This window comes from Leiobunum rupestre, chromosome 1, assembly GCF_980474605.1.
Source record: "Leiobunum rupestre chromosome 1, qqLeiRupe1.1.hap1, whole genome shotgun sequence".
Classification (NCBI taxonomy): Eukaryota; Metazoa; Arthropoda; class Arachnida; order Opiliones; family Sclerosomatidae; genus Leiobunum; species Leiobunum rupestre.
This window is the reverse complement of record NC_143384.1, coordinates 77,743,681-77,763,758: the sequence shown is the minus strand read 5'-3', so window position 1 is coordinate 77,763,758 and position 20,078 is coordinate 77,743,681. Positions and strand designations below refer to the sequence as shown.

The 20,078-nt window shown below is 37.0% G+C and overlaps 2 protein-coding genes across 2 annotated transcripts; both read left to right on the top strand.

The window, feature by feature from the left end:
* The first annotated feature begins 1,128 nt into the window (after positions 1 to 1,128).
* On the top strand, positions 1,129 to 15,361 carry LOC149966705 (dnaJ homolog subfamily B member 9-like). Its single transcript, XM_090153848.1, has 5 exons — positions 1,129 to 1,312; positions 12,272 to 12,498; positions 13,893 to 14,092; positions 14,435 to 14,648; positions 14,946 to 15,361. Exons 2-5 carry the CDS (start codon positions 12,273 to 12,275, stop codon positions 15,014 to 15,016), a joined length of 711 nt encoding a protein of 236 aa, XP_090009974.1. The 5' UTR covers positions 1,129 to 1,312; position 12,272; the 3' UTR covers positions 15,017 to 15,361.
* Positions 15,362 to 16,725: 1,364 nt separating this feature from the next.
* LOC149966704 (uncharacterized) lies at positions 16,726 to 18,676 on the top strand. The gene is made up of 6 exons (XM_090167584.1): positions 16,726 to 16,838; positions 16,925 to 16,980; positions 17,148 to 17,190; positions 17,473 to 17,525; positions 17,903 to 18,016; positions 18,662 to 18,676. The coding sequence occupies exons 1-6, from the start codon at positions 16,754 to 16,756 to the stop codon at positions 18,674 to 18,676; spliced, it is 366 nt and encodes a 121-aa protein (XP_090023710.1). The 5' UTR covers positions 16,726 to 16,753.
* The last annotated feature ends 1,402 nt before the right edge of the window (positions 18,677 to 20,078 follow it).

Below are 20,078 nucleotides of genomic sequence, written 5' to 3'. Positions count from 1 at the left end.
AGTTAATAATTTGTATTTTAATTTAAAGAATTCAAGTTATAGGTAAATTTATAGTTAAACAACCATTTTGTCTAGCTTTTATTCCCGAAATATAACGGTCAGTTTACTTAGATGGCGCCACGTGCTCTACGAAGAATCACGATTTAGATATTTGTTACTCGGCGAAAGTTAAAAATTGGCCTCTGCGCATGCTCCAATACCAACCAATCCGGTGTTCCCTCCCTGGCTAGTGTCCAGTTTTTAAGTGGCAATGACGGTTTAAAATTCCACCCCCATTTATTTTACCGTCTATTAGGTAATCTAATAATATAATAACCATGACTAGGCTTAATGACGAGTTTTCGTTGAATTAGGGTAGCGAGGCGCCAGAGTTTTCCCGCTTTAAGACACGACCATTTCTACGAGCTTCATCCATAGAGATAGAAAAAATAGAGGGAAGATTACCGCGTTAAGGCACCCCTGTTTTTGACTGGGAAAATTCATTCCACCCCCCACGCAGGTATGAAAGCGGAGATGGGCAGAATTTGCAACGCCATCTACCCTTCCTTTGTTTACATCAAATGACAGTTGATTTTCCAAAAGGTTTAATCTATTTCATTTCACCGCACGTCGATGGCGCCACGTAATCTGCCCATCTCATGGCTTCCTACATTGGCGAAAAGGGGGTCGGCACTCGCGGTTAACTTCGCCAGATACAATAGTGCCTCTATTTATTTTCTATCTCTCTGGCTTCATCACGGCCGTAAAAATCTTCCTTAGACATTCCTATATAGTTTCCTGGTACAATCATGTTAATTTAAAGTACCATAAGTGCAGCCAACTTCAATAGTTTGACATGCGCTTTTATTTTATTGCAGTTGGTCAGGATAGTACTTTTGCGGAGACTAATTTGAATTACGCGCAGCCTCTCACAGCGCAAATTTTTAAACCAATAGATAGCTTTAATGTTATTGAAACTGAGAAATTTTTGATAGATGCTAAACAATCTTTTCCTCTATATTACCTCCATCTATTGGACGCTTGGGTCAAGTCTCCCTATTGTAACATAGAAATGGTTAAAAGTTAAGGTCTTGAGTATACAGATGGCTTTCTTTAAACCAATGATATTTGTGATCGTGTCCCGTTATTTACTTACGGTATTCGAGAGCAAGAATGGCGTTTCTGGGTTGAAGTATATTACGCATTTCCATTTTACATGAAGTTTGAAACAAAATGATCCAGCACCTTGTTAAAGTTCTTACTTAACTTACTTAATAACTAATACTAAACCATATTGTTCCGGATTTTGTTTTGGAAAGTGATTCTCATTTAGGTAAACGAACTATAGTTTTTATTTGGAAATTTTACTGAAGTTGTGTTTTCTAAGCTCTCTAATGGTTCTCTTATTTTATTTAACGATAATTACCTAATACGTTCCTCTGCGTTTTTAACCAGTCATTATTAATATTTTATTTAGTTATCATTATTAGAGTAGATAACGTTTTTGAGATACGTTTTACACTGGAAGTTCTCAAAGTTTTCCCAAATGTGACAACAACCCAGTTATATATTTGAGATGGCACGGGTGCTTGATAGAGCCACTCAGAGCATTCTCTAATTGTTTTTCCATTGCCCTATTTCGAAAGCCAACCTAAAATGTGGTAAATGACGATCTGACCAAATGGAAAATATCACTTTCAAGAGAAAAAACTTTGTGAGAAAATGGAGCACGCAAAAGTAGGCTTCAAATTCTTGGAAAGCATTTTGAGCAGCCCAGTGGAAAAGGTTGTTAGAGTAGTAAATTGAAGAGCATAAATAATGTGCTGGTATAGACCATGGGCCAAATAATGATAAATCCAGGACATGACTCTGGTACCTTCACACGTACTAAATCTGTCGTCCACCAAAAGGTACAGGATCTCAATGCGGTAGAAAAGGGGTAAATACCAAATTGGGGGCAAATTTCTTAAGCGCCATCTAGCGTAGTAGCGTTGAATAAATCGAAATTGTGGCGATGGTTGAATTTTGAAAAACAAATCAGACCACGATTTACATCAACGATTTTTTCGCGAGTTACATATAAATGGGTAAAAAAAAGCACTGCATTTTTCCTAAATGCAATAGGGATAGTCGCTATTCTCACAAATCGCATATGTTAAGGGTATATTTTATTGCTTTTCCTAAACCAAAGTAGAAACCCGAGCGATTTAAACAGTGGGCTAACTGTCTAGCAAAGTTTAAACCTGGTTTCACAGTAAACAATGTAAACTATGATACATTTTTGTGTTCAAATCACTTAAATGAAGAGTTTTTCAAAACCCAGCTTTGGCTTCAACAACCAAAACTACAAAGCATGGCTCCAGGTATGTATTAATATGAGCTTGAAATTTTAACTAGTCTGTCTTTAATATAATACGCCTACACCTCAAGGGGACGTTGCAAATATAGAAGTGTCAGGAGAAGACAATCCAGAACTACTAAAGCGAACTGAGGATATTTTAAATGTGGATATCATACACAATGCAAAATCGACATAAACCTCTCAAGAAATTGCGTACCAACATATACTTGACCATGATTACGTTCAAACAGATTTAAATAATGATGACAACAGTCCCAATTCACCAACCGCTGATGGTCAAAAGTATTGAAAAGACCCTGGAATTAATACACAGTTCTGTATTACCGGGAGAGTCAATAGAAAATGGGGGAGAAATCGATATAATTTCACACGTTGAAATGGTTCCAACCACATCAGTCAAAGACATTTTCTCAACCTATACATTTCCTAAGGAATGGGTGGTGAATTTTGACGAAGGAATGAAAATGTTCAAGATGAATTTAGCTCCACTTTTAACTTTTCATTGCGTTTCATAAATCAATTAGTAACAGAGCACCCGCTTCTATCAGACATTCCGTTGAAAATGTTATCACTTGATGACTTGACCAAATTTTTGGATAAACTAAATTCAATTCGCATCTGCTCGCGAACACAAGAAGAAATATACTGCAAGATCTTAAGAGAAAAAACTATCCCAAATAGTGCTGTGTGCTGGATCACTAATTCTATTAAACACTCCACATGTTGTTTATTGTCGCAAATGAAATGGTGTGGCAACAAGTCAGTCAAGACCATAATATTACCTCTCCTCGGAGTGGATTTATTCGGCTTACAACACTATAACTACACTTAACCAAAACTTTTACAACGGCGATAAATTTGTTTTTAGAAAAGAAAAATAAGGAAGCGGGCCGTAAATTTAAAAATTGAACCTATTATTGTTACTAAGTAGAAACAGTAGCACAGGCTAAAGGCGTTTTTTCACCAGATCCTCTGATTGTAATAACAGGATACCGTGTACGTGATTCACAGAAAAATATTTAATAATAACCCAACCAATCAGACTTTAGAGCAAAAATAACGAATAGAAAAATATAAACTAACCCAATCGATCAGGCTTCAGAGCAAAAATAACCCATAAACAAATATATAATAATAACTCAACTGATCAGGCTTCAAAGCAAAAAAATTAATAGAAAAATTTATAGTAATAACCCAATCAATCAAGACTTCAGCACAAAAATAACGAATAAAAAACTATAAACTAACTCAATCAATCAGGCGTCAGAGCAAAAATAACCCATAGAAAATATATAATAATAACCCAATCTATCAGGCTTCAGAGCAAAAATAACGAATAAAAAAATATAAACTAACTCAATTATCAGGCTTCAAAGCCAAAATAACCGGAAGAAAAATATAACGCAATCAAGCCACAAATGACTTCAAATATTTTAGAAACTAAGGAATAGAAAATGTAATTATAGCAAAAAGTACAACAAATTACCATTCACAAATTCAAATTTTCGACGTTACTATAATGCAACCGGATAAATTTTAGAACACGATGCATACACTTTAAAACCTCCTCTAACACTTTACGATTTTGAGGGGAAAAAAAGTTAAAAACAGAAAAATATGAAACAAGAACAAACCAACGATACGGAAAAATAGACAAAAAAAAACAACGTTATCACGATCAGTAAAATAACATAAGACCCTTCCTTTGTCTGAAACAAAAATTCTTATTACATTACAAAAAAAGCGTATCCAGAAAAAAATAAACCTACTGACAACAAATAACGAGTGAAGAAAACAACATTGATAACATCAAAAGTAACATAAGACCCAAAAGTGTGTCAGAACTGTATAGTAATTAATGAGAATTTGTCCTAAAGTAAAAAAGGGAAATGAAGAGGGAGTCGGAAAATACGTCATAAAAATCGAGATACTCGAGCGCTACCGTGTGAGGCGGCTTAGAACTAAGAGTGATATTCCTACGCGAGCTATGCGCTAGTAAAATGGTGCCAATTCTCTGTGCATCTAAAATGTATCAGATTGCGGCGTAAAGAGTTTCAAGCTAATGGCCAAGTTATAAAACCATGTGATGCTAAATACATTGAAACATTTTATTTATAACCAAGCTTTAACAAAGTTAGCCTTGTCTCAATGTCCCACACATTCAAAATACGCTGAAGTAACGTTATACTACACCCAATACAATATCAAACATTAAAGTAACAAACAAAATAAACATCTACGTAAGGTGTTTATAATCTTCCCACCCAAACAAATATTACATTTATTTTTATACCAGTTTTACTGGTATTTAAACTTAAGAGATGTAGGCATATGGCTCATTGTTAAAACGTCTGCCCCGGGTTCGATTCCTGACAACGATCGTATTTAACTACAAATTGATCAATTTCCACATTTGACAATTTTATACATATCAAAAAAAAATATGGTACAGGAAAAATTGACGTTAATAACTTAAAAACTGCTTAAAACACTTTCGCCAAAGCTGTTTTAGAAAAACACCGTAGCTTAACAAGCGTCAGTGGTTAGAGTAAATCTCTTGCACGCAGCAGACCCGGGTTCGATTCCCGCCGGCGCCAATGAATCGCAAATAGACACAGACGAATACCATGAACAATTGGTGGAAACCCTGCCATTGGAAGTTGAGAGGTTGCCATAACACTCGGCACTCGCTCCGTCCTAAAAGTCAATAAGAAGAAGTTGAAGAGAAAACGCCCATACACACACAACCGTCATAACACAAACTCAACATTCACACCCTACACATAAACATTACAATAACGAAATATCCAATCAAACTTGAGTTAAAACTGTTGCGACGGTGAGCGTTAATGAAAAAAAAATATCCAAACCAAACCCAATCGCAAATTAATCCGCTAACGCTCACCATCGCATGGTGGTTTTTCCACCCCTCGACTTAGTTCCCTAATTCCTAGCAACTGCGAACACAAAGAGTCCTAGCAACTGCGAACGCAGAGATTTCAAGAAACTGCGTACGCAATGATTAAGCTTTGCATGGAAAATGCGAAAGCGTTCGCAGGACAGACAGGGGTGATTGGATAACTCCTCCTAGGGGACATGTCCCCTCGGAGAGGTAAAAACAGCTGCGTTTAAAAGCCTAAACAATACACAACTTCTTTTTGAGTTAAAAAAGAGCAAAAATAATGAAATCAAATTGAAGAAAAAACTAAAGAGGAGAGAGAGAAAAAAATTTGCAAACTAATTATAGTAAATGGAGAGCCAGCTAGTCTGAAAGCGGAGAATTAGCTGGAAGAGGTCCTTACCAAAAATTTCAGTGGCAAAACTGATGAAGAGTTTAGCAACAAAGACTTCCCTAAAGATGTACAAATTAAGGAGTAAAAAATGTATAGACCAAATAAATTTTTTGGGTAAACACCCTCTTGTCACCTTACTAAATTTTTAGCCCCTTCTTATATTTTCCATAATATAATAAAAACATTTTGTTTTTTCTTTTGCAACTAAATAAAGCATTATTTGATGTCAAAATAATGGATAGTTCTGTCTAATTACTAATTCTCAAAAACATTATAGCCAAGGCACCATTTTATAACCAATGTAATTTGCGTAGGAATTAATATTTATTATTTTAGAATAATGATAAATATTCATGTCAGCCAGCTATTCTTTAATTTGAACCATAAGCCTATCAACCCTAAGTTTGAATTGAAAGGCAGTGTTGGTTCAAGCTAACGACTGTCGAAAGTACAGCGCTAAATCCACCCAGTGGCGGAAAAGAGAAATGTAACGCGTCGATCAATGCATGATGCCAGCTGCTTTAGTAAGAGAGAGGTCCGTAGAGATAGAAACGGGAAAGGAAGAAGCTTCAATTTATCTCTACCAGGTGCCGATACTATCGCCTGATTTTTTCTTTTTCGCCCGTCCAGTGGTGATACAAAGGGCGCTATGCGCGTTTCAAACTTAGGGTTGATAGTCTTATGTTTGAACTTATTTACTTTACAATATAATAAACTAGGCTAATACCCATAAACATAATAGTAATAATAATACCAAACACTTACATAGCAAATGATATTTAATAATCAGTTAGTCAATTAATATGAAGTATATGAGATATTAATTGGCAATAAGCACTGAGATATTATCATATTAAGGACCTATACTACAATATATGAAAAAAGAAACTTCAGTTTTGAAAGGTAACAGAGATGCAATTATATTTAGCCTAATTCCATAAACTGCAACCTTGTACCTCTTCGTGGTGGAAGGGAGTAACAGGTGGAGGGGCAACCCTTCATGCTGGCCAACTAAGGCTCTGCTTCTTCCTTAAGCTAAGGTGGGTGGTATCGTGCTGAGGGCTGAGTGGTACCGGGGAAGCGAAATTACGGTATCGTGAACGATCCCCTCGGGGAACCAGGCGACACCCCGTTGTATTTTAGCCTTCCGCCCGGACAGAGGATTAAGGGCGGTGACCTTCTACTTTCCTCTTTTCTCGTGGGATCTTTTATGAATTCCAACAACAAAAAACAAAACAAAAAACCATCGGGCAAGGGTCTGTCTTTGACAGCACCCTGCTCTAGCCAGGGGAAGGGTGTATCTCAGGATACTACCCTCCCTTCCACAAGTTCAGGTCGTGGGTCTGTCGTGGAGGATACCGAGCCCATGGTGCTAGGGTCTGCCTCTGGCAGTACCCAGCATCAGAAGCCGGAGTCTACCAAAGACAGTACCCCGACGGAGGGAAGCAAGGTAAGTGCTTCTAATGCTCGTACTCGCAAGAGGAACAGGCGTCGTAAGACAAACAAGAAGGTGGCAGACGACTCTCCAAAGGGTAACTCCTCTTCTAACAAGAGAACAAGGGAGTCAGATCAAGACTCTCCTAGCTCTCAACAACAGGCTGCCAAGAAGTCCAAACCACTAACCTTCAGTGAAGCTGTGGGTTCGATGCGGATGGCCATCATTAAAGAAGGCTTTCCCTCGAACGGCTTAACCGAGGCAGAAATGGGTACCATCCAGCGTGGAGTTCTGGAGAGGATTGACGGGATACCTTCGGGTAACCCTCTTCCTCAATTCCTGCAATTCCAGCTGAAAGGAGGTGCCCTGGTTTACCTGTGTAAGGATGACTTCACAGGTAAATGGTTAAGCCAGGAGTTCGACCGCAACGAACAGGTTCTCCAGGGAACGAAGCTTTTGGTAACAAAAGCCAGTGACCTGCCGAAACCTTTTAAGGTCGCTCTCCGTACAAGGGACGTCTGGACGAAGGACCCTAAAGTGCTCCTCAGGCGTCTTCAAGCCTTCAACGGTGCGCTGAACACCAGCCGCTGGAAGGTGCTGGGCAAATCCGAGGAACCGGCTGCCATCCGTTGGATTTTTCTAATGGATGGTGAGTCGGTCAACGCCATCAAAGCGGCAGGATTTGCCGCTCAGACAGGTTTGGATAGGGGTATCTTTAAGATACTCAGTCAACCAAATCAAACCTCAGTCGTAAGTGCTGTAGAGGGTGTGGGTAATCCTACACCTATTAATGATTCCAAGTCTAACGACTCGGTAATTTCAGGACTAGAGGACCTAGAGCCTCTGCTCAGCGATTACTCGGAAGGGGATACGCTGACAGAGGACATCAAGAACCTCAGTGTCTCGGACGGTGAAGAGGTCCAAGGCATGGTGGCTCAGCCAGATGGAGCAGTGGTGGGGGAGACTGGTGGTACTAACCTAACCAGCGGGAGTGGTGTGGTTTCCACACCCCCCACTGGAGGGGGCGGTGTCACTGGTCAACCTCCAATCTAGGCCCGTCGCCATGAGCATTAAGGTGGTGCAGATAAATCTTCATCACTGCAAGGCAGCCTCCGCTGTACTTTGTCGAAGGCTTGCTAAGGAGCAAATTGATGTTGCTCTTATTCAGGAGCCTTGGATTGCCAGGGGTAAAATCCTTGGTCTTAATAGTGCAGGTAATATCTATTATGACCATAATTCCGTTTCTCCTAGAGCTTGTATTTTGGTACGCAAGGACATTCATGCCCTTCCGCTCTCAATCTATCACTCTAGGGACACTGCAGTGGTTAAAATCATTTCCCCTTCTGCTGATGGGAATGATGAACTCACGCTGGCTTCTGCTTACTTTCCCTACGATGATGCTCTGCCCCCACCATCACAGGAGGTGACCAATCTGGTCAACCACTGTGAGCGGTCGGGAAAGAAACTCATTATAGGTTGTGATGCAAATGCTCACCATGTTATCTGGGGCAGCAGTAACTGCAACGATCGTGGTGATAAACTAATGGAATATGTGGTTAGTACGAAACTCCATATTCTTAATAGGAACAATGAACCAACTTTTGTTACTCGTAACAGAAGTGAGGTCATTGATCTCACGCTGTGCACAGAAAATGTCGCAGCTCTTATTAATGACTGGCATGTGTCTAGTGAACCATCACTGTCGGATCACAGACACATTTGCTATACAGTCAGGATGAAAGTGGTTCAGGTTTGTACCGAACTTCGTAATCCCAGGCGAACTAATTGGCCTGGTTTTAGGGATGATCTAAATCTTCATCTGCAGGATGATAAGCCTAGGCTGTCATCGGTGCTGGATTTTGATTTGGCTGTTGATCGCATGCAACATGCCATTATCGACTCCTACCACCGTAACTGTCCGGTGAAGTCTGCCAACCAGCCAAGGCTAGTTCCTTGGTGGAACCTTGAGATTGGCAGGCTTCGCAAAGAGTCTAGGAGGCTCTTTAACAATGCTAAGAGGTCGGGTGACTGGGTTGCCTACAAGCAAACCCTCACTGCGTACCATAAGGCCATCCGCGAGGCCAAGAGGGACTCGTGGAGGAATTTCTGTGAGAATATCTCTGATATTCCTAGTACGGCAAAGTTAATGAAAATTATGGCCAACGATAAGACTAAACATCTTGACACTATCAAGTTGAAAGATGGCAGTCATTCTTCGTCGGGTAAGGAGACACTAACTCATATGTTAGATGTACACTTTCCCGACTCCAGAATTACAAACAGTACTGATTCTGACCCCCTTCCTATTAGGATTGCACGTACCAAAAGGGAGGACTGGGCGGTGGCGAATAAAATTGTCACGCACTCGAGACTTATTTGGGCTATAAAGTCTTTTAAGCCCTATAAGTCTCCGGGGCCGGATGGGATACTTCCCATTCTGTTGCAGGAGGGCATTGACGTTGTCTGCCCAATGCTGAGTAGAATCTATAGGGCTTGTATTGCCCTTGGATATATTCCTAGCACCTGGAAGCTTTCTAGGGTGATCTTTATTCCGAAGCCAGGGAAATCTAACTATCTCGAGGCTAAGGCTTTTAGACCAATCAGTTTGACTTCTTTTTTTCTAAAGATTTTGGAGAAATTGGTAGACAACTATATTAGGGGAGAGGTTATTTCTCATACACCTCTCTCGACGGCTCAGTATGCCTACCAAAAAGGCAAATCTACTGAGACTGCCCTTCATGGCATAACCAATTGCATTGAAAGGGCTATTAACTTTAAGGAAATAGCATTAGCTGTGTTCCTTGATATTGAGGGCGCCTTTGATAAGGTGTCCAGCGCAGTCATCATGAAGGCTGCTAAGCGCTTTGGCATTAATGACACTCTGTGTCTCTGGCTCAAAGCTATGCTGACGAATCGTGTGGTGGTATCCTCCCTGCTCGGTGAATCCCTTCTGATCTCCACCAGCCGTGGTTGCCCGCAAGGTGGTGTTCTATCACCTCTGCTGTGGTGCCTGGTTGTGGATGAGCTTTTGGTGAGGCTAGACAGGGATGGGTGCCGCTGCTTCGGCTATGCCGACGATATCGCCATCATCTTTACGGGAAAATTCCCCAACACTACTAGCGATTTAGTGAGAAGGGCTCTTGCATCAGTGGAAAAATGGTGCAGGGAAGTTGGTCTTACGGTTAATCCTAGTAAAACGGTACTTGTTCCTTTTACTCGTAAAAGGCTGCAAAACTCTTTTAATGATATCTCCTTATTTGGGACTATTTTGAGGGAAAGCACGGAGGTGAAGTACCTTGGTGTTATTCTTGACAACAAACTAACGTGGAAGCCTCACCTTGACTGTGTAGTTAAGAAGGCCAAGATGTTACTTTGGAGGACTAGGAGTGCAGTTAGCAGGTCATGGGGGCTTAGCCCTAAAGTGGCCTTCTGGCTGTACACCATGATCATCAGACCACTGCTCTCTTATGCTGCAGTGGTCTGGTGGCCAAGAGTCCGAATTAAGACTGTGCAGAGCGATCTGCGCACCCTACAAAGGCTGGCTTGTGTCAGCATCACAGGAGCTATGAGAACAGCCCCAAGTGCTTCTCTAGAAATTCTCCTGAACATTCTTCCTCTTCATCTTTTTATAGAAGAAGCTGCTGCTATGGGAGCCTATAGGCTCAACCAGAATGGTTGGTGGAAGGCGAATACTTGGGATAATAGCCACACCAAGATCTTTCGGGAAATTTCATGTCAGTTACCTGTATATCTCATGGGTTCTGATTTGATGACTACGAAGCTGCATTTTAGTAAGTCCTTCAATACTTATTTTCCGAGCCGTACAGAGTGGGCCAATCATAGTACCCTCGGGGCCAGAGGAGAAATCGTCTGGTTTACCGATGGGTCTAAGACCCGCTCTGGCTCAGGTTCGGGGATGTATTGCCTTACTAGCAATCTCGGCTTCTTTGAAAGCCTTGGTGTCTATGCTAGTGTTTTCCAGGCGGAAATTGCCGCTATCTGCTTCTGTGTTGATTTTTGTCTTAAGAAGAAGCTTCATGGCAAGGTTATCCAAATTTATTCGGATAGTCAAGCAGCCCTCAAGGCTCTCAACCAGTTTCAGGTCTCTTCAAAACTGGTTTACAGCTGTTTGAACCTCCTCTCGGAGCTAGGCACCAATAATAAAGTTCAGCTCTATTGGGTTCCTGGCCATCGGGGGTACTATGGTAATGAGAGGGCCGATGTCTTAGCCAAGAAGGGGGCAGAGGCTGGGTTCTTTGGTCCTGAACCTGCCGTTCCTATCCCCTCTAGCATAGTTCGCGGCCTTATCTCTAACTCCATGACTGACCGTCAACTCAAGCTTTGGCTTGAGATGGATGGCCAAAGGCAGGCTAAAGAGTTTATCTCGGGCCCCTCTAGGCAGAGAGCTAAGGAGCTGCTCTCGCTTTCCAAATCTAATATCAGGTTGGTCATTGGCCTACTAACAGGTCACTGTCTCCTTAACAGACATCTTCACCTGATTGGAATCAGTGATGATCCAATCTGTAGGGCATGTCAGGCTGAGGAGGAAACCGCCTCTCATGTGCTTTGTAGGTGCGATTACTACGCGGCCCAAAGATTCGAGCATCTTGGTATGCATCAACTGGAAACTTCTGATTTCTATAATATGCCGGCCAAGAGGATTCTCCGTTTTGTGTCGGATATTGGACTTTTTAAGTCTTAAGGTTCGGGTTTTGCACAATGGACCTCTGGTCGACGTGCGCGAAAGGGCATTCCCAAAGCCCTTCACCCCTTCATCAATAATAATAATAGCCTAATTGCTAGTACCATCTGGAGGAAAAGTGTTATAGTAAATGCTAAAAATTTATTAGTGTAATAAATTTTCCAATTTCAATAATGAAAAGGTGTTTTCAAATACCACCAGTACAGTTAACTTTAATAGTTTTGACACTCCTTTATTTTATCGTAGTTGAGCGAGATGGTACTTTTGTGCAATAGTAGTTTTAAGAATGCGTGGCTTATTCATATTTTGGAACTGAATTTCACTTGTAAGGATGATTCAAACAGCAATGTTAGAGATGTAATACAATTTATTTTAAAAACTACTACCCCCGCTGTCCAATGGAGAATGGTGCCTTACTCTTAGCGCTTACATGTATTTCGAAAATATTCTAAGATTTCTTGGTTTGTTCTCTTAGATCAACTTGTTTATTTTTTATGTAGGATGAAGATCAACATATTAAAGCTAGCTATGATAGCCAGCCTTTATAGCTTCTTGGCAACCAGTGTTATTGGGGAGATGAAACGTGACCTTTATGAAGTCCTTGGAATTAAGAAATCGGCTACTGATCGAGAAATTAAGAAAGCCTTCAGAAAAATGGCAGTGAAGTACCATCCAGATAAAAATAAGGAGAAAGATGCTGAAAAAAAATTTCAAGAAGTTGCACATGGTAATTTATCTCATTTATAATAGTTTTCTTAAGGTAAAACAATATACAGTAATTTTTAAACTATTAATTTTAAAGTTTATGGTTCTTTTATAATTTGTTACGTAATTTACGGGTGGTGGGTCTTTTTAATTGTTAAAAATTTAATTTTTTTGCAATATTTAATTTTGAATTGCATTTCTATTGACTAATGAGCCTAATTTTAGTCAAAAGTAGTAAATGGATAACATGCCAGTACCCTTACCAAAAAATAAGTTGGCAAAAACCACTTACGACAACTTGTTTTTCAACTTGGTTTTCAGTTTGTATTTGGGACAAATGCCTACTTAAAAATAACTTAAATCCTCTTAAATAATCAACTTATTTCCAACTAAACCAGAATCAACATTTACATTTAACTACTTAAAAGCAACTTAAATCCTACTTGGGAAACATCTAAAATCCAACTTAAAAATATTATGTAACTTCCTGACTACTAAAAACCAACTAATTATAAACTTAGCAAAAGCAGTATTTTCCTACCAACTGAATAACAACTTATTACCCCTTTAATAGTAACTTGAAATATGCTGACAAATTGAGCCTACTTAATACCAACTCAATATCAACTAATATAGTGTATACAAACTAAATACAAACTGAAATCCAACTTATTTTTTGGTAAGGGTAAGTTAAGATTTTGAATAGGTAATTTGTTTCTGAAGCAAAAGTAAAAAAATTGTCTAACCTTTTTACCAAATGTCAACTTTTAATTTGCTCTACTAGTTGATGAGCAGTTCTGAAATATGTAATTTTTTTAGTGTCACAAAGATTGAATAATGAAAAATATGTAGAGGTTACTCAAAGCTCTACGAGTTTGAATTACCACATTCCGAGCCATGGCATGAAGGGCTTGGCACCAACCTATTGCCTATTGTAACCCAGCCACCTGAATTAATGGCATTTAAAGTTGCTAGATGCATTGAGCCTAAAGTAGTTGTTATTATTATTATATTTAACCACTTAAAGATGGTACAAAAAGTTGGTTTTAGTATTGTTAACTTTTTTTGTCATTGATTAATATTGGTAATTATTTAAAATTGGGCGAGCTTTCAAATCTTTTGTTTTTAAGCCGATTGAGTAGAATGTATCAATTGACTTGAAAAGGAAATACTGTTCAAAAGCTCACCCAATTGGAAATAATTGTTGGTTTTAATAAAAAAAATTTGGATCGTCATTTAATTTTACACTTATTTACAAATGAGTCAGTTTGTGGAACAGTGAAATAATAAGCCTAATTAGTTAATTACTCAAAATATTATAATCGTATATTTAAGTGGGGCCGTTATGAAAATTGCAAGAAAGAAAATACCATCTCAACTTGTAGTTATTTTAAAAATGAAATTTTTTTTTATCAGCTTATGAAATATTGTCCGATTCCGAAAAACGGAAGAAGTATGACCAGTTTGGACATCAGGCTTTTGAGAACGGAGGACATGGTGCTGGTCCAGAAGGCCATTACAACATGCATGATTTCTTTCAGCATTTTGATGATGCCTTTTCTTTCCATTCAAGAAGAAGACACGGAGATCACGAAGGGCACGATCATGAAAATAACGTGAGTTACTTATCCAAAGTTAATATTTAAATCTGTGAATATCTTTAAAATTATTGAGTGTAACATAAACATGTTTTTCTCAAGTGTTTGCTAATTCTTGGTTAGAATTTTATGGAGCCTTTGGTCGCATAATAGTTAAATTCAGGAAATTTCTAATCCAAAATGGAATTTAAAGTTGAAAAAAACCACTTCCATGATATTATGTAGAATAGAAATCGGAGTTCTTGTATTGAGAAGAAACAAAAACCAACTTACATAACTAGGTCAATACTAAAGTTAACCCTGCTTGTAAAAAAAAATAATTAAAAAACATTTTAACGAAATAAACTTTTTATTTCACAGGGATTCAGATTTCCTTTTGGATCAGGGGGTAACTTCTTCAACTTTGATGATTTGTTTAATGACATGGAACCAGAAGAAGACTCATTTTTTGGAGGTGGAGGTGGTTTTGGATTTGGTGGTGTTGATCCTTTTGGAAGTGGCGATTCATTTTTTGGTTCGCATTTTGGTGCTCAGCAACATGTGGAGCAGCAAAGTGAAAGTTCCTTTTCTTCGAGTAAGTCATTTTAAATTTTTTCAGCTAGTATTAGAGGATTGGGAAATGTTATGTTGGATAAATGAGAGGCGATTCTTTCTGATCTAACCTGTAAAAATACATTTTTTCATATGTAAGATTTTTTTTTTCGATATTTTATACTAACTGCCATGTGTGTTGCAAACCTAGTGTTTTTTTCTTGTATTCTTCCATTTTCACTCCTCGGCGTCAGTGTTTTCCTCATGGGATGAGATCACAATTTGATTGATTGAGAGTATAAGTATAATTTTATAATATTTGGCAATTGCTTTTTACTAGATGGAGGACGTTGTCGAACTGTCACTCAAAGAATGGGCAATATGGTTACCACCTACACACAATGTTCCTGAAGTTAAGACAATAGAATGTCAAATACGGAAGGGAACTCACTTGTTATGCATTTGTTACAAACACGTTAAATTGTTACTATAGTGCTATTATATATATTTATATATATTGTAAATACATTGCTAAAATACTTAAATTTTCCAATTCTATATTATTTATTAATTTCTTTGCTTTGTACTACTATGGGGGATTTTTACCGAGACCAAACCGGAACTACTTTATCAAAACTTTTATATAAAATTCTATAAATCACTGTAAATTAAACTTCTTTATTATTTGTAAATAATTGTAAATTGATGGCATAGTTTTATTTTTTCCATTGTTGTTGTAATAAACGTTTATCTGCAGTTTATTTCTTTTCATTTGGGTCAACAGGTGAGGTTGCAAAGAAGTTTTTATTAATAGTGTATATATTATATACTAATAGTTATATTTGGGTTACTATCCAGCAGTTCGATTGGTAAATAATACCATGTTTGTTTAAAGCCTCGGGAGTACTATAAAACTAAATACATAAATTGGAAAAAGTTAGGTTTAGTAAACTGGAAGGAATCCCTTACTTTCACCATGTATAACAAAGACTCATTAGTATGCCTCAGTATAACATTTCCATAAAAATGGAACACCCAATTATTAAATGTAAATTTCTTATATTCCTTTTACTATAGAAACAATCTCTAGGTATACTACAGATTGTCTAACTTGCGAGGAATTTGTGCGTTTTTAACATCCACTACAGCTTCCATCTACAATGTTGATGATGCTTTTTTTGACAAGTGCTCAAAGTAATTAAATTTACGAAATATCCCATGAACAAGATATCGTTAAAAAAAATCTTTATGGCATACTTATAATAGTACGATTGATACTCTTAAATTACCATCCATATTAGGGGGCTGGTCTCAAATTACATATGTAAGAAATAACTTATTAGCACCCCCTTCACAATCGCAATGGGGATCAACGATAGGAAATACCTCCACTCCCAAAAATTTTGAAACGAATACTTAAACCCCGTTCAATCATAACAGCTATAAACCTTAAAATTATTTAATTTCATTCAAAATTAAGGGCATATTTGTTTATTGTGAACACTAATCCAACTATTATAAATGAGAAAAACCAGTATTAATTTGCTACTAACTTAAATTTATTGAGTTTATTTTTTGGTATAAATCTGCATTTGAATGACCCCTATAAGTCAATATTTTTCAAACACCATCTCCCTTAATGCACCGAGTTACATAATTGGTTAATGGCCCCTTAATTTTAACTTAATTATCTTTCTGCACATGTTTATAGTGAGTAAGTGCCATCTTGACCTCTATATTTCTCATAATTATCACGTATTGTTTGGTCTTCTGATTAAAACTTGGTAGTCTCGCTGATTATTATTATTACTTGGTTAGGATTTATTATCTAAAGTATACGTACATTAAGAACATTTTGCTAATCAAAACCCACTTATTCCCTTATTAAATGATTAAATTAAACAATAACATTAATTAACAATTTTTGACCAGTGCATTTTGGTATGTACCGTATAATCATATTAATTAACCCACCTGCCCTCAAAAGAAAAGCACTCCCAAATTATGAATAAAACTTCCCTATTGGGCTTAAACTAGCTGAATAAATACACTTTATTTTGCTATTTATTCTTCTAGGAAATTTTTACTATATATTTCTTTTAAAATACTCAACTCTTCTATTTGAAGTTGAAATTATTTCATGGTAACATGAGCATCATTCCTTTCCTTAGTCTCACTTTGTTTCTTGTAGAATTAAACTTCATTTTTACAAAAAGCCAGTTAGCAGGTAAATGTAAGTGCACAGTATCCCCTGTTTCATGGGAAAAAAATACAGTTTAAAAATTTTGTACTTTTTTCAAATCATTTTAATGTTTTTAGATACAGACGAAACTACAAATGATGATTCAATGGAATCGCCTAATGGAAGATCCGCCGTAAGAAATTTAATTATACTATTAGATTATAACTGTATTGTTTCTGTCAATATTAGTCATTAGCAATCAATAATGTTTTAGAAAGTGAAAATTTTCTTTGGTAGGCTTATTGACAATGTTATGTTTTAGGCAATTGACAGTACATCTTTTACTTGTACCTTGTTTAGGTAATTCCTACGGATCTCATCCAAGAATACTTTGTAGAAAATAGTAAGTTAATTTTTAAATTTATGGCCCTAAAAAGACCTAGCTAGGATAAGCCCTTATTATTTTAGAAAGGGTAGGCAGAGTCAATTTAACAACATATCCCTATCCTTAGAATAAAATATAAGAACTAATAATGTGTCATCAAAAATCAATTTGATATCAGTAAAATTGAAATGAGAATACTATGAATTTGATAGGTGGTATCAAAAAAAAATAATAGTACAAAGCCTTCAACAGAGCTTTCATTTTGATTTACACTAAAATGACTAAATTACAAATTTTTAGATGGTCATGATCGTTACATATGTCTAGTTCAAACAGTTCCAATGGAGGTTATAGTATTAATGTTTTGTTTATTTTATCGTATAAAAGACGTTAATGTTCTTTAAAGAGTAGAAAGTTTTTTTCTTCAGAGTGGTATTAAAATATGATCGTATCAATCCAAAAGCTGAACACAGCTCAGATATTTTTCTAATGCAGATTGCCAAATATTATTGCACACTCCTTTTTTATGTAGTGGGTGATAATTGAACTAAAGAACTCAATTCTAGGTACTTTCTAAAAACACCTTCAGTAGCTACATATAACACAATATTGCTACCTCAACTTTTACTGAATGTGAAAAACTTTCTACTCATTATTTAAAACTTTAATGTGCACTCATTTTGTAATTTTTCTTGTCATGTGTATTTTCATTTATTTTATGTTTTATCAGATCTTGATTGTACTAGAAAACTGCAAGGACATGCATTTTCCAAATGTATCAGATGCAGAAATGACAAAAGAAATGGATGATAACAGTACTTTTAAAATCAAGCAAATAAACAGAGTAAGGAAATTACTTTGTTTGGCAGATTGCATATTTTTAATAAGATGGAAATAACCTCATAATATAGCTAAACTTATTCATTTTTCGTTTTCAAATAAATTATTGATTTCCATTTTCAAAAAATAAAAGTGGGGAAACTGTTTGGTTATGAATTTTCCAAGAGAAAAAACCAGAGAAGCTCTAAAGTATCCCATTGTAAGAACTTTTTATTTAAGTCTGATGAGGAAACTATAGATGTATAAAATTGAAATGTCTAAGGAAGACACTATAAACAGACGTGGTTTACAGCGGACATTTTGCTAGCGAGCTGCTTAAATCATCAATATTAAGCCTGCCCTCGAACAGAAGTTCACTAACCTCTGTTGCATTTTTTAACTAATTGGAGTTCCTTAAATTAATTTTCTTTTCCCATCATGGTTTCTTATCAATGGCACCCAGCTAATGAGTTAGAAAAAAAAAACGTGTTACATCTTATATTCAACGTAGTTTAAGCCCTCTCCCATTTCTTTAGCCCCTTTCGAGGCACAGTGGCAGTGGATTAGACATTCTAAGTGTATTTATGTATAGTTTCCTGAATTTATGTATGCCATTCTAGTATTCTTTTTTAAGGAATTCACTGACATTAAATTTGTGCTATTTTTTTAGGATTGTATGATATAAGACTGTAAACAAAGTAAATTAAAGTTGTAAATGCTGTATAAACAATCCTGTGTATATCTAATCTTTTTAAGCATAACAAAGCGATTTATTTTATCATATAGGTAATTATTAACTATAAGGTACATTATAGTATTCTTGAAGTCATGGCCAACCGTAATAACACTATAGCGCATAATAATGTTTGGGAATGCTATAGTTTCTTTGTAAAAAAATTTCTAAGGGAGACAATCTTCATTCCTTAATTAGTGTATTCATAGCCCATGAAAGGGGGAGCATTTATTTTGACCAAAGAAATATCAATGTTAAAGCTAGTACCTTGCAAATAAACAAGCTAAATATTGTGATAGATTTGGACAGAAGCAGAAATATGATTTTTTATATAAATTGATTGATTTTACACTTCCTATACTACACATTTAACTATTTGTAGAAATTGGTGTGTTTGGTATAAAAGATGGCTCTGAATTTGATTGCCTTATCAAAAGTTTTATTATAGTAAAAACTAAAATAAGACCAAATATATATGTAACAGATTCAGTTGCTTGACAAGGGGTTTCCAAGCTGGTGGAAAGCTATTAAAATGTCTAAAACAAAGTTTTATTAAAAATTATCTACTAGCAGTCATGGGCATAACTTTGACTGTACCAAATTTTCACCTTATTCTAGATCCTTCTGAAATTTCTGGCTACGCCACTGGAGTGTATACATTTACATACACTGTTGCAAACAAAAGATTTCTTGCCTGTAAACCCCACCCATTTTTATGGGAATGTTAAGCTAATGTGTGCTACAGTCAAAATAATTTGGATATACTAATGCTTTGAAAAAGTTTACTCTAGCTACTTCCGTTATTATTATTATTAATGAAAGGGGAGAAGGGCTAAACACATGCCCGTTCGCACACTACGACCAGTGGTCCATTGTGCAACCCCAAACCTTATGACTTAAAAAGACACAAAATCCTCCTCTCTCTCTCTCTCTCTCTGTCTCTGTCTCTGTCTCTCTCTCTCTCGTGCTCGTTTTATTAAGTTGACGCTTTTTAACGCTCCCGTTTTTTTAGTATTTTTCGAGATTAAAGTGCCGTTTAGGCCCCATTTTTGTTTATTTCCGGTTCGTGAAAGTCCCATCTACCTTCTGTTACAAGTTCCTTCCCGTATAAACCGATATTTTCGGTTTTAGGACCGTTTTCCGAAACGGTACCTTCGCCTGAAAAGTCGATTTTTCGGCTTTTTAGGCTTATCATCTTTTGAAATTTTCATTTCGCTCGCGCGAAATAAAAATTTCAATTCTCGCGCCGATGGCTACTAAGCCTAACGCCGGGATGTCTGACTCGTCGCCATACAAAACGGCTTTCTTCCGAAACCGTTTTGGCCAATCTAACTCAACCGTCTCCAACCGAAAC

Coding starts and splice junctions, on each gene's coding strand:
- LOC149966705 (XM_090153848.1), top strand. CDS start 12,273: ATGAAGATCAACATATTAAAGCTAGCTATGATAGCCAGCCTTTATAGC. Junction 12,499..13,892: donor ATTTCAAGAAGTTGCACATG/GTAATTTATCTC, acceptor TTTTTTTATCAG/CTTATGAAATATTGTCCGAT. Junction 14,649..14,945: donor TGAAAGTTCCTTTTCTTCGA/GTAAGTCATTTT, acceptor GCTTTTTACTAG/ATGGAGGACGTTGTCGAACT.
- LOC149966704 (XM_090167584.1), top strand. CDS start 16,754: ATGAGCATCATTCCTTTCCTTAGTCTCACTTTGTTTCTTGTAGAATTA. Junction 16,981..17,147: donor CGCCTAATGGAAGATCCGCC/GTAAGAAATTTA, acceptor TACCTTGTTTAG/GTAATTCCTACGGATCTCAT. Junction 17,526..17,902: donor CAGTTCCAATGGAGGTTATA/GTATTAATGTTT, acceptor ATGTTTTATCAG/ATCTTGATTGTACTAGAAAA.